This window comes from Sphaeramia orbicularis, chromosome 8 (assembly GCF_902148855.1).
Source record: "Sphaeramia orbicularis chromosome 8, fSphaOr1.1, whole genome shotgun sequence".
Lineage (NCBI taxonomy): Eukaryota > Metazoa > Chordata > Actinopteri > Kurtiformes > Apogonidae > Sphaeramia > Sphaeramia orbicularis.
The window spans coordinates 52,529,063-52,544,244 of record NC_043964.1 but is presented as its reverse complement, the minus strand read 5'-3'; the positions used below and the strand labels follow the sequence as shown (position 1 = coordinate 52,544,244).

The 15,182-nt window shown below is 39.3% G+C and overlaps 1 protein-coding gene across 5 annotated transcripts in view; it reads right to left on the bottom strand.

The window, feature by feature from the left end:
- nfixb (nuclear factor I/Xb) overlaps window positions 1-15,182 on the bottom strand; it is a 217,686-nt gene that overhangs the window by 192,117 nt on the left and 10,387 nt on the right. For 4 of the 5 annotated variants that reach the window (XM_030141290.1, XM_030141292.1, XM_030141293.1 and 1 more), the window contains exon 2: window positions 6,338-6,421. The exons of the other annotated variant lie outside the window; for it this stretch is intronic. In XM_030141290.1, the coding sequence (XP_029997150.1) occupies window positions 6,338-6,421 (84 nt within the window). The remainder of the gene's footprint in view (window positions 1-6,337; window positions 6,422-15,182) is intronic. 5 annotated transcript variants of the gene reach the window in all.

The following is a 15,182-nucleotide window of genomic DNA, read 5'->3' as shown; positions in this document are numbered from 1 at the left end:
AACAGAAATAAAAAGAGGAATGTGTCTGAAAACAACATTATTCCAACTTTATGGGCAACAGTGGATGGCGTCAGTCATTATTACTATTATTATTTTAGTTTACAGTGCTGATTTATGGTTCAGAATGAGGAAACTTTACACTTACTTGAGGATTTTAAAGTTTTCACAAAAACAAAACAAGATAAAAATGGTGTGAAAGATGAAGCACGACCAAAATGTAAAAAATGCAACAAGAAGAAAACAATGTAAAAGATCTAAAACATGAAACAGATATGAATGATGCAACAAGATGAAACCAACGTAAAAGGCAGTTACTTGTGGTTATAGACTCTTTTTTTTTATGGTCAGAACGTAACACACACCTGCAAAACAGTATGAACATGAAAACATAAAATTATATAAAACCATACATTGGATTATTCTGTTAAGTGTTCTAACTGAAAATGTAAACCAAAAAAATTCACAATAAAATTTATTGCAATATATTAGATCATATAATGACTGCTTTATCATCCAGTCCTGATGCAAATAATTAAATCTATGTTTTTCAGTGACACATGGTTCAAACAAATAACTGTTTATCACAGACGTCTCAAAATGGTGGTTTTATGCAGAAATAGTCACGAATCATGCACTAATTTACTTTTACCAATTAGAGATAATTCCTATTGTAGTGGATTGTGATAATTATTGAAAATGGTTTAACAGAAAAACGTTCAAACCCTGTTTTAATGTTTGTGCCACTGCTTGACAGAAGAGTATCAGAGTGACATAAATAAAGGACAGGCCTATATGTGCGTACCCTTGTGACTGGACCAAACACTGCTTTATCTGTAGCTATTAAGCCTCATCCATTACAGCTAAAGTTTGCACTGGATTATATACTTAAATTCATTTGCAGGCGCTTTAACTCAATGCATTATTTCATCAAGTCTATTTATTTACTGAACCATACTTGACCCAGTGTGCAACCCACAACTGTATTATAAAACCAGTGAAGTGAGTCCAAGCCAAACAGTCACTAGAGCAGAGTGGAGCATTGACTCTGTGAAGTTGAAAAGAGAAAACTACCAAACAGTGAGGACAGACGTATAATCACAGCCTCTGAGCAGTATCGAAATACTCAGCCGGGTTGTGTGAGGAAACACAAACTCCTCTTTCCTAACTCTCTCTCGAAAAAACACACAAACAGTAAGCGATACACGTTTCACATAAAAAGTCATAAAATAAAGTTCCTTGGCCGTGGTCCCGTGTGTGGTACAGTGGGGAATTTGGGTGGGAGTGAAGTCATTGTAAAGAAGCAGAGCTGAGATTCGGGGCCTGACACTGGAGTCCCACAGATTTATGAGGGCCCTACTGCTTGTGCATTTTTATACCGCAAGCCTCTGCAGGCGAAACAAAGAGATGTGGGCTCTGTGTGGCCAATTACTGCACACGGCCAAGATAATATGAGAGCCAGAGACGCGAGGCGGGGAGGGAGAAAGCGTGTGGTCGAGAGTATGTGCGCCGCAAAAACCGTAACCTCCTGTCCTCGCCGCCACACAAGGTTATAATACCAGCATTCCTCTCTGTGAAAGTGATACTAATGTGAAACACGCACTGGCTGTATAAACAGCACACAGACACACCCTGACAGAGCGCACACACCTTTTGGTTCCTGTTTTTGGCAGGTGACTCCTTAACCTTTCAACATCCATTCATGGTAGTGTTGGAATAAAAGAAGCGAACCCTAACCCTAACCCTAACCCTAACCCGGGCTCAGATGGAGGGTTAGAACAGAACAAACGTACAGCCAAAAGAATGACTCCACAGTTCATTTGAAAGGGAACATCTTCCACTTTTTGGGTTTAGCATGTGGCTCAAACACAACCTAAACTACAGGGGTTTAAACGGGGCCCAAACGTAACCCTAACTAACCCTGAAATGGGTCGCTGCTAACCTTGTGCATGTTAGGTGGTTTTTAACTAACTGTAACTTTCCAAACATCTTTGGTTTCTTTCTTTAAGTGCAAAAGGTTAAAGACAGACCCAGCTCAGTACCCCCCCCACCCCCCACCACCTCCTCCTTTATAGACTCGGCTTGCATGCAACACACGCAAACACTCCTCTGCCGAGGCTACTTAAATGAGCCACACATTTAGTGGTCTGTGTGAGTAAATCTCTCATTAAGTAACACATGGTAGAGCCATATGCTATGGTTGGTGGGTCTGCTGCGGCTCTGCTTTTTCACACGCTTCGAATATACATATTTACCACTGCTCCAGAGCGGCCCGGCGCTAAAAACGACTTCACCCGTCAGCCATCGGTGCCGTTTTACAGTTGCATTACAGAGCCCAGGCTTTTACTAAGACCCAATCAGAGGAGTGTTGGCTGGATTGTGCTGGGGTTTATTTTATGGCCTCAGGTCTGCAGAACAGGTTATTCAAGGATGATAACATACATAACCAGTGACAATACCTCACCTGTCTAGTCGTGTAAAAGGAGATGAGACTGAGGGAAAAGGGGATGAGGTAAAGTATGCCGGTGCTGTTGGCTCTTCAGCAGATGTCAGCACCGCATTTACAAACTGCACATCCAACCTCCGCTAGCTCTGGCTTCCACCAGCTCCTTCAACTTAACCTTCTGATTTCAGCTCTTATGTGCGTTTGTTCGGACCAAGGTAATAATAGTTTTGGATTTTGTCATTGTAGTTTAGTTTTATTTAGTTCTGACTTTTTTTCTCTAATTCAGTTAGTTTTAATTCGTTTTTAGAGCAGGTTTGCTAGTTTTAATTTGTTTTTTCCTAAATGCTTAGTTTTAGTTTAGTTTTAGTTTTTTTCATATCTTTTCTCTTCCTCGCCGTCGTATTCATATAAATCCCAGACAGGACTCTGCTGCTTTCCCCTGACTTTAGTCTCAATGTTTCCAGGAAGAGTGGTGATCAGAAGACGACTAGAAACGACAACTGATGAAAAGTGAGGGGCCGTGAGGGGCCGTGAAGTACCGTACGGTGCCGCTAGCTAAAATTCCACAAGCGAAATAAGTCTATTTCGTATCAATCTGACATTGACAAAGACCATAATTTTTAAAAGTTTTAGTTAGTTTTGTAAGCACACAATACAGTTTCAGTTAGTTATCATTTTTTCTTCTAATTATAGTTTTTATTTATTTCAGTTAACAAAAATGTTTTTTCAATTCTAGTTGTCGTCATTTTGTTAGTTTTCCTTAACGATAATAACCTTGGTTCTGACCCCCATTAAGAAATGTCGTGATAGTGAACGAGCAAAACCACTTATAAAAAAAACCCTACAGATTCATGATGTTTTTTTCACGAACATTATGTTATTTATTACTAAGTTTTAAACACCAGGGTGTAAGATTTAGAGAAACGTCACTACGGCAACGGAATATAATATTTCATGTTGTATGTTTTCAGTAGTCTAATTAGGTAACACCACTGTGGATCTGTTGTCTTCAAAAGAGCTGTTTATATCTACAGAAGGATTCAAGTGTCTTCCACAGCTTCCACCATGTTGCAGCAGTTGCTCACAGTGGTCTTAGGTTTCCTCTTGTCGTGTCATAGCAGGTGTCATCTGACATACAGTATGTCTACGAGTGGAACTAAGTTATTAGCCCTGAACTAAAGAACCCAAAACAGACAAAAACTAACAGACTGTATTCATTTACTTTACAAAAACTACATTCAGACAGCAGGTTTTAATGTACAATTTGGAATTTTTGGTGAATTTTTTTTGTGTGCTCATTCATACCACACATTAAATGCAACTTATATCAGTTTTGAATCTGAACTGAATGCGACCCTGAGGTGACCCACATGCACAAAAGAGGTCCTGACGGAATATGTGACCACGCAGACACGCACTGTGTTTACGGAAAGAAATACAGATGCATCTCATCTTGGGGCAGAATTGTGATGTTTGACGATTTGAAAAAAAAAAATTGGATTTGTGTCATTCAAACTGTCTTTAACAGATCGGATACAGGTCACATGGGCGAAAAAATCGGATTTGAGCCACATTTGCCTGTAGTGTGACCGGAGCCATAAACTGTGAACCACAGTGGATGTCTTTACTTTTGCAAAAGAACCTGGAACTTCTAGTTGACTTTGACTTGTTACGGGCTTAGAAAAATTAAAGGTTCAGTGTGTAAAATTTAGAGACATCTAGTGGTGAAGTTTTGGATTGTACTGATTTGCCCTCACCATGTCCTACGGTGGCTGCTAAAAATGTGAAGGCAGTGTTTGCGTCGTCTGTTCTGGTCTACACTCATCATCAGTGATCATAAAGCACATTAATGCTAAATTCCACGTGCTATAAAACTAAAGAAACACTAAATTCTTAGTTACGGTAGAAACATGGTGGACTATATGTGGTGACTCAGTCCTTCTGTTGATATTAGCAGCTCATTCTACGGTAACAAACATAAAATGATTCATATTTACAAGTTATTTTACACTAATGAAAACACAATTACAAACATTACATTCCATCACTGTAAATCTTATATAAGAAACCATGAGTGGCATCGGGCCAGCTTATTGTTTGAGTCGTGCTTACATTTACTTTTAAAGGGGAACTTTGCCAGATTTTGACCTTAAATAAACAGCTTTGAAGTAATTGTGATGGTTAAATGTCTTGTTACGGGGAGAGTGGGGGTTCTGCTGTTGCACTTGTAAGTATGGCTCCGATAAATTCTCTATATTCTATGTATTTCAGTGGATTTGCGCTCTTGATAACTGTTATTGGTTGTAACGGTGTTTACTCGTTTATGAACTCATTTTATGAACGATGCCTGGATACTTGCTAGCTAGCAGAGATGTTAGCATACTCACTAGTAATCCCAGTTGTTTGTGTAATCTCATAAAAATTCCTGTCTGTGTCCATCAGACTGTTTAACTCCACCTTATAACTGCAGCATTATTATTACACACAACAATATTTGTGCACACATATTATGCATATTTCTATAATGATCAAATTGACAATATATTGTTTAGTATATTGAAAAAATTGCTGTTCTTTTTTTATGTCTTAATACAGGGTTTTAATATGTATATTTATTCAGAGCTATATATATGTTAGTATATTTAGAGCTTTATATATATTTATATTTTTTTCTTTTTCTGTTATATTGGTAATTTCTTTCCTTCTACCTTTTAAATGAATGGAGTGACTGTAACATCCAATAATTTCTCTCTGAGATTAATAAAGTATTCTGATTCTGACTGTGTCATGTAGGTGTATGTTTGTTTTATTTACTACATCGCTTTTAGGACTGCTTTCTCGCCATCAGCTTCGTTGATAACTAATGCACATGGTGTGTGTGTGTGTGTGTGTGTGTGTGTGGGGTGGGGTTCCAACAGTGAATATGCACTTCCAAACTGTAGGGGGAGCGCCATCGACAAAAAATGCTATAAAAGTAGCGAGGAAGTAAAATCTAGCGTAGTTCCTCTGTAAAAGTTTCAAGTTCTTTTTCCAAAGCAGTTCCACTCCTAAGGCCTTTTGAGGAGCACTGACATGTAGGTATGAGGTCAGCGGTACCGGCGCCCCAGCGCTGAGCCCCCACTGCAGACCCCTTGGTGTGGAGCTGGAGGTGGACACCCTCCTGTGGATGTTCTTGAACTCGCTGCCCTTTGGAATCCAATCCATCTTCTCCAACGGTCGCTCCTCCCCTCTCCAAAAACTCCTTTACCAGCCCAGCCGTGCTACTCAATTACAGCCATAATGGTTCATTTCTGTACCCCGAGACACACGATACACTGTAGAAACCCAGATTCTCTGTGAGACTTGGCGTAACTCTTAACTTTGGGAAACAAAGACTGTAGCCTAGAAAACTGGCTCCCATCTCATTAACAATCACATTTTCAGTCTTCCACCGAGCCCCACCACCTCCCTCCTCTACTCCTCCTCTCCATTCCCACCTCTCTCTGTTTTATTACCGTTTTATATCACGTCCATTGCTGTAATCCATGGGTGGATTTTCTTTCTACTCACTTTCTATACTTTTTTCTCTCTCTTCATTTTTATACAACTCGGCATGCTGCACATTATCGTCAGAATTTTCATTCCCGTGAGGCGAGGGCGCTTCGGTGAAGTTGCAAAGGCCCCCTTTTTCTTAAATGTGCGTGTGGAAATAATGATTGTAATGGTTTGCAGCTGAGTAGAGGGAGCTGTGAATGACATTATGATTGTGGTGCAATTACCGAGAGCATGAAAACAGACTGTCAGTCACAGCAATGAGTAAAGACTCAAATAACACATACAATAACAACACATGTAATAATAATAATAATAATAATAATAATAATAATAATAATAATAATAATAATGAATGCATACCCTGTATGAATCTGATACTACAAAGCATTCAGGCATCCCCGGACCTCTGGAGGGTTCTTCATTCAACAGAAAGGTTTCAGTTGCCTGGAATGTAACACAACAGTCATTTATTCATTAGTTAATATCGTCAAAAAGTTTAGGGATATATATATATATATATATATATATATATATATATATATATATATATAAAAACAAAAATATTTATCACAATACAAAATTATCAAAATATCATAATCATATTTCTTTTGTCTTAAGGTCACATTGTTATATTGTCAGCTCAAATGTTTAAAGGTTTTGTTCTCAATATTAATTTTGCATGTTTTAATATTGAACAAACATTTTAGGGTTTTTTCATTGTTTTGAATGTTCTGCCTCTTTATTTCTGAACCATTCCTCTTCTTGGTAAGTGTTTGTCGTGCTCTGACCTTCAATAATTTAAAATCCCTAATAACTGCCTTATTTTGTCTGCTACATCAATTACATATTGTCTGTGATTTTTAGGACATTTTCATCTTGTTGTGTCGTTTATGTCATTTAATCTTACTGTTATGAACATTTTAAAACCACCTTCTTCAGTTTTCCCTCAGTAAAAATCAGCCTTAAAACTAATAAGAAATAATGATTTGACATTTATTGTGATAATTATTGATATTAACTTATGTTAAATAAATAAATAAATAAATAAATATCTTTTTGGCCTTATGGCCCAGCCCTACTTACAGAAGCAGAGCTGTAAATCCAGTGCTGACTGATGTTAAATCCTCCTCATCCTGTCTCTACCTTAAGTCCCTCCTACTACCTGACAATCAGACCTTTTCATCTCCCACTGACGTGCAGACGTACTGTACATGCTCACACTGGTGGAGCAGCCTGCCAGACTCCATATGCTGTACAGGCCTGAGGCCCGGTCCTGCCACTCACCACCACTTCAATGGGGGTGGAGGCAAAGTGTTTAGCGGCCATACAAACACACAATACTCCAACACAATAGTATTTCCTGTCCCTGCTATTTCACCTGCATGGTCACTTTTCTCTCAGTGTGAACTGATTCAGCACAAATCATCAGAGGTGGCAAAAGCATTTTTATACCCCAATAGAAGTACAGATACAACAGAGTACAGGAACTGATTCAGGCTCTGAAATGTACTCAGAGTATAATAGTAAGACAGGCCTTTGACAGACATTTCCACCGGCTGTTTTCATCATGTTGTTGTTTATGTATGTTTCTTTTCTTTTCTTTTTATCTTTTATCTGCAATGAGCAATATACACTGATGAATACATCTCCACATCATTTGTGTGATAGTTCTATTTCTATTAATAATTCTTGATGGATGTGCAAAGATACAAAAGCAAAATAATTCCCTTAAATGCATAAAGGGTGCCATAAAATAAATAATGAAGTAAAGTACAAATATCTAAAAACACAAAGTATTTTCACTCGGTTACTTCCCTCCACTACCAGTCATTCACACACTATCATCCTCAAAGTCTCACACACTTGCACACAATGGGCAAAGTCGTCCACTTGCACATGCAGAGGGTTGTGTGTCTGCCTGTAAATATACACACAAACACACACAGACAAACACAGGCACTTGGCTGCACTGCAGGCCCTACATTGCATTCACTGATAGATGCAGCTATAGTATTTATTCTAAGTGTTTGTTTCTATTCAGCACAGTTCATTTGTATGCTGCAGGACGTGCCAGCGCAGACTTGGGCTCTGAATGAGCATCCATTGCAGTTCTGCTGTCAATTGAGGCCAGACCAGACAACACGGATGGGAGGGAACCGCAGAGCGAGGATCTGGATCTGGATCGGGGACGGGGAGTTATGCCTGGTTTGCGAGCCTGTGGCTATTACTTTTTAGTCCAAAACGGTACAAATTTGTTTTTGCCAGGCTAAATTTAAAAGTCTGTTTTGGAAATCAACTAAACCTATTAGGAGAGGGCTAAAAATATAGGTAAAGGAAAATAACAGTCAGAGAGTTAGAGGAGTTAAAGGGAAGGAAGTTCCTCTTGACTTTATTCATAGTAGGGCAAACGTATTGAGAGAAGGGGGAGGGGGGAATTAATCCTATTTTCCAGAACTTTACATTGCGATCTCTCAACGTACCTTAAGTAGAAACAAACATAGACCTGAAACAGGAACAAACATTGCTTGTAGCCATCAACAAAATGTAAAGTTATACTATTTAAACTGGCATGTCAGGTAAACAATTTTTAAGGGAATTCAAACAGACATTAGGATACTTTAAGCATTTACATATGCAAAAATACACACACACACACACACACACACACACACACGAACGCACACGGTGACACTGGATTGCACTTGAACAAATACATGCACAGACACATGCATAAACACACAGCACTATAATAAGTCCCAGACTCGGGCTAACCGAGCTGCGGCTGGAGACACAGGCTATTCATATCCTTCAGAATGAGAGGTTACAGCTCCAGTCTTTTCCCTTTCCCTTCTCCTGTAACACAGGAAGGGCATGCATGTGTGTGTGTGTGTGTGTGTGTGTGTGTGCCTGAAAGGTCTTACAGGCAGATTGATTAACATAAGATTAACATTGGATTTGTTTGGTAAAATCACAATTAGTTCAGTGTGGGCCACATGAGCCATTCGCTCCGTTAAACAAAGTCCCAGTGCAAGTCATCCAAGTGACTAAGAAATCAGCGCTTGTGGCATTCAGTCTCAGCATCCAACTTCTGGCTTGTCATCATTAATATGTGGGGAAACAGTGGAGGAAAACCATTTAAAACCATTTGTCCCACTAAATGGTGCCCCTGTCAGGCTTCCCAGGCTTTCTGTTAAGCTCTTAAACTGCCCGGTCCGGCTGAAGCGTATACTTTACTCTGCAGATAATCACAGAGTAGTGAGGCCCGCTGGTAGTTAGCTGACTCTTTCTGACAGGTTGTAGCTGTTTAAAGCTGAAAAATTTGTTTCTACTGCACACACAATGGAGTCCAGGCTCAAGTTCATTTACCAGCGAAAAACTGAAAGGGGTCAGCGGATAAATAACGCATCTTTCTGCCTCTATATCAAGAAGGGGCATCGTTTGTTTGAGGCTGATTGTTTGATGTAGTTCCCTGCAGCACTAACCCCCCCCACCCCCACCCACAGCGTCCTCTCTGTCAGTTTTTATGGAGCATGGTATCAATTATATATATGTGTTTTTCTATATATATGGAGCATATGCCTAATCCATATGGCCTGGCCTGGAGCAAAAAATAGATGCAGAGCTTTGTGTAATTAACACTTAAAAAGCTCTAGAAACCATTTGATGTTTGAGATGTTGACTTTTTTGGTGGCCGGGAAAGACTGTAATACAACTCCGAAATGGTTGTCAGATTTTATCAATGGCGAGTGTAGACGATGTTTTTATGACTGCAAACAATCGCAAAGTGGAAAAGAAGATTAGAACAAGTCCCGGCCAAAAGTACGGAAGAGCACCGAGGTCGTTGAAAACCGCAGTTAAATATGTATATGTGTGTACAGGATGATGGAATAACTGAGAAGTGACTCCTTCTAAGTAAACGACAGCTCGTGTTCATGAGCACGAAGCAGCTGCTTTTAGAACCTCAGCAATCTGTATTTTTTAATATTAATCGGTCACATAATGCAAACCTTTGAGAAAAATAGAAAGGGTGCTTTTTCACCGGTAGCAGGTACACAGTAAAAAACACAGTGTCAGTTTAACTCTTACAGAGTTGAATTTGAGTCTGTTTCAGATAACATTTGATAACATTTATATAGTGCTTTACATTACTGACCCATTATTCATTCGCTCTCACATCCTCCCTCTGGTGGTGGTAAACTACATCTGTATCCACAGCTGCCCTGGGGCAGACTGACAGAGGCGTGGCTGCCAATTTGCACCTACAGCCCCTCCCACCACCACCAAACATTCACACACCAGTGTGAGTGGCACTGGAGGCAAGGAGGGTGACGTGTCTTGCCCAAGGACACAACGGACTGACTAGGACAGAGCGGGATTCGAACCGCCAACCCTTCAGTTATTGGACGACCTGCTCTACCACCTGAGCCATGGCTGCCCACAAAGGACCTAAAGTAAAGCTCTTCCTGGAGTGTTCGAATTACAGAGTAAAATTTACTCTAAAGCCAGTTAATTCTATTCAATTCAGTGTCACAATTAACAATGAAATGTGTAAAAATATTTAACACTGTGGTGTTTTCACACTGCTGAGAGTAATTCGATTACATTTTGAGTTATTTCTACTCCAAATTTAGTTATTAATATTAATTTATTAATATTGTAACCATGTAGAATTGCAGGAGTTCTCAAGGTGGGGGTCATGAGGCGACTTCCAGAACTTCCTTGAAGTGGTTCTTTGGGTAGTCATGACATTATGTATTTTATTGTTACACCCACAAGTGAGAAGATTTGCTCCACAAGTTTTGAACTCTCCAGGAAGAGCTTTACTTTGAAAGAGTTAAGTCTTTCTCGCTTGTAGTTTAGTAACAGTTTCATACTGATAATCAGGTTTGTCATTGTTCTGCCTACAGGTTTGACTAATGGTGTCACATTAATTAAAAATACACATAAAAAGGCCAATAAACGTAGTAAAACAGACATATTAACCTAAATAAACATTAATAAAAAACCCCTTGAACCCTTGCACATAAAATAGAACACAATGAGTTAAATGTCCAGTACCCACAATGCAATGCAGCAGACTGGTACTAATCATCACACTGCATCTGTGCAGAACTTTACACTGACATTTAACTCTACTGTTAGAGCTGGTTTACTCTCCATAAAGCTATAAAGTAAAAATAGGTTAAAACAGCTTGACTCGGAAATACTGACACTGCATTTTTTACTCTGTAGTCGGTGAAGAGAAGGATATGACAAAAAGTTAAAATGCTTCCACAAACATCATCCACTCCACTGACAGAGACAAAACTATGGCAGCGTTTATCTCTGTCGGCCATCTTTAACGGCTCGCTACGGCAACCTCGCTAGGACAAATCACTGTTGTATGAGTCGAATTATGTTAAACTACAGAGACTTCAGTTTCAAGCAGTATCTTTATCAGAAGTGATTTCGAGAGTCAATTTATACGCCTACTTTTAGTTTCTTTCGCAGCTGAGAGCCTATCCAGCTGACAAACGTTGTGATCTAAATCTGGGGGAAACTGAGACGTGGAGGGTAAGATTTGTGCTAGCGAGATTGTCGTAGCGACTTGTAAAAGATGGCCGACAGATAAATGCTTTTATGAATACGAGACTCAAATCGTCCCTTGACAGAAGCTCTATAAAACAAGTAAATAAGTAAAGGTAGACAGAGTAAGGCGGCGATTAGCCTAGCATAGCGACAAGTAGCAGGTGAGCTGCTATCTTAGCTCTGGCTGAGGTAAAAATGTCGCTTAATAATATAAATAATGTTTTGTTTTCTAGTTCGGTTCATTTTGTTGAACTTTAAACACATAGACAATTTCTTCCATTGAGCATCTCTCAATTACAACTAGAAACAACTTAGCACACGATTAAACGATGTAGGCTAATGTAGGCTAGTACAGGAAGTTGATAAGTGGTGTGCATTAAAGTTGTTGTTTTCACGGCTGTTATTCATGGAAATCTGTTTGACACGACTCTGGCAGGAATTACATTTACAGACTTTTAGTGATATATATTCATATTACATCACTTTTAGCATTAGCATTAGCAGGGCTAGATAGAGGACCACATTGAAAATGCCTTTACATGTAAATAAAATGGTGTTTTTTTTCTTTAGTTCAGTGCTTTCACAAACGTTTTCACCTCAGACTGAAAAGAGAAAGTCAGTTTTTCCTTGGGACCCAAACTTAGAAATGTAAATGAATGTCAGATCAGTCGAATCTAATCCATAATAATGTTTTTGTTTTGTTATGTCTCTTTTTGTATCTTAATTAATTATTTTTTTTATGTTGTATACATCATTTTTGTCCTTTACATAGTTGTTTTTCTTTATATGCTTTTTCCCAACAGAGCCCTCTCTACATTTCACATGACTTTGTTCTTCCAGAGAACACTTTACTTTAATCAGAACAATGGATTCATATATCACAGTTTTGCTGCTTATTTTCCTTGGCCAACTGACAACCCAATAAAAACAGCTCTACAAACTGTTTTAGCTCCCAACCCTCATGTTTGGGGAACACAGCTTTAGTTGAACAATGTTGGAAACCTTTTATATAGTGTTATTAAAATGTACAATAACTTATAGTTTTAGATATTTTAACACTGAAATGTTAGCTTACAGCGCTTAATATCAAAGTAAAACCAACAAAGATGAGGAAAATTTCAAGCACCTATACCTCTTCTTACACTGTCACTTTCTGTTTTTTGGTTAATCAGATTAAATGGGTTTTATGTACAGCTCCACTACTTCCTAAACCTGAAGTACCACTTTTTCTCGCTGGCTTTTAATCAATGAGATGTTTTGTTTGTTTTTTTTAGATTTCCTATGTTGTTTTTACCAGATTTTATTTTGTCTTTGTTTTAATGATGATTGTATTTTGTTGTTCTTCGCCCGCTTTGCACTCTGTGTTATCACTGTTTTTACTTTTTTATTCCCTTGTTTTATGATTGGTGTACCAGCCAGCTGTAAAGTTCTTAAAGGTGCGGGAAACTTTCGTGACCAGTTTTTCATCAGATCTGTCAAACCTCAGTCATATCCTCAGTGTCATGAATCTGTAAGTCTGTCTGTGATTACTCACCTGAATCTCTTGCATTACGGTGAACGATTTCGAAGTGCCATCCACCAGAAACAAAACGTGTGTTTACATTCAGAGCCAGGAGGTAACTCGAGCATCTTCGGAATTTTGTTGCAACGTGCAGCTACCTGCAGCGGCAGCGGCAGCGGCAGCAGCAGCGGCAGCGGCAGCGCAACCATATGGTATTATATGGCTGAAACAAACACGTGGAAACATCTGAAATGCGGAAACGGCTGGAGGAATATGCATAGAGGGAAGGGAGCTCCTGCCGTTTCCGCGTCGTGTCTTTAGCAGCTGCCACTGTCAGGTGGCTATGTGAGCCTCCATTTCCCACAATGCACGTCGCGTCAAAATTCCGAAGATGCCCAAGTTACCTTCTGGCTCTGAATCTAAACGCGCTTTTTGTTTCTGGTGGATGGCACTAAGAAATTGTTCACTGTAATGCAAGAGATTCAGGTGAGTAATGACAGAAAGACTTACAGATTCATGACACTGAGGATAGGACTGAGGTTTGACAGATCTGATGAAGAATTGGTCACAAAAGTCTCCCACACCTTTAAAGTGCTTTATAAATAAAGTTGATATGGTTTGGCTTTATTTCCTGTCTTTCATATTTGGACACACTGATTAATGCAGGTGTGTCTGACCACAGGAGTCACAAGAAGTAGCAGACACAACTGGATTAATCAGTGTGTTCAACAATGAAAGACAGGAAATAAAGGAGCTACTTTATGTTCAGGATGTAGTGGAGCTGTACATAAAGCCCATTAGAGGTATATTTTCATCTTTTATAAACCTAGATAGTTTTATTTGAAGGGGGATCAGTGCTCAGGTTGGCTGTGTTTCAGGGTATTTGATTAATCGGAGCACATATGCATATGGCCCACCTTTCCTTTTCCTCTCATTTTCATTCAGTACAGACAAACACTGGCGCTAATCTATTTAGGTGTGCACATTTCTGATACACAATAATTCATGAGGGGCAGGTATCTTCACAATCAGAGATCATCAACAACCTTCTGATCATTCCACCCCGGCGTCCTAATCGTTTGCAGGATCGGCCCCTCGAGTTCAGCCGTTTCTAGAGCATCAGAGACTTCTTTTTCTCTTCTTCCTCTTGTTCTAGCGCTGAAACAGAACTGACATCCTCCCCAGCCCCACTTCATTCAGCCTTAATTGTATCCTCATTCTTCACCTGGTAACAAGCTAACAAACCTGTGCAGATGTGGCAAGTACATCAAAGAGAGGGAGGGAGGGATGGAACGGGGAGCTTGTTTGTAGAAAAAAAATGTGTGGGGGAATATAAAAGGGGGGAAATTTACGTTGCGAGTTGTGTGAGTCCAAGCCAGTGCCACCTCAGGGAGAAATGCTGGAAAAATGTGATATTTTACACCTGCATCTCAGGAGGTGCAGAATAAGAGACAGGGAGCGGGGGAGGCAGTAATTAGAGGCACGTGTGTGCATGTGAGTGTGCACGTGTGTTTATAAAGGATTTTTAGTATGTTTCTGGGGCTTGCTACTGGTTTCTTTTTCAATTTGGTGGGATGCATTCGATGCCAGATTATTAAAAATGCTAAACCTGGTTACGAATGCTAAAAAAAAAAAAAAAAAAGTGTTGAAAATTCAAACAAATATGCTAATATTGTTACAGTGATAAATAGCTGGCAAGCTCAGTTTAATGAATAATGCTATTGGCTCTAATTCCTCATTAAGGCCCTAAAGAGGAGAGTGAAGAGAGAAAATACATGTATTGTTGTTGTGATTTTTTTCCTTCAAATTAAACTCAGAAGGCAGAAGATACCAACACCTTCCCAAATTAAGTAGATTCAAATTACTCGCTTCCACAGCTGGTGTGCAGTCTGGGATGTCTTGTGAAACCAATTAATGTGAGGGTTAAGTGTTGATAAAGTAATTGAGGCAGGGGTTAGGAATAAGATGGAAGATTTAGGAGGGTTATGCGATCAGGCTGAGCTTAATGAGAAAAACTCAAAGAATCAATGTCAGAGTGTTATAGTTTAGTTCAAAGCAGTTAAAGACATGTGTCAGTGACGCTCCGCTGGTTCCAACGTAAACCTCACCCAAGGTTTCAAGTCAAATGATCCCCGT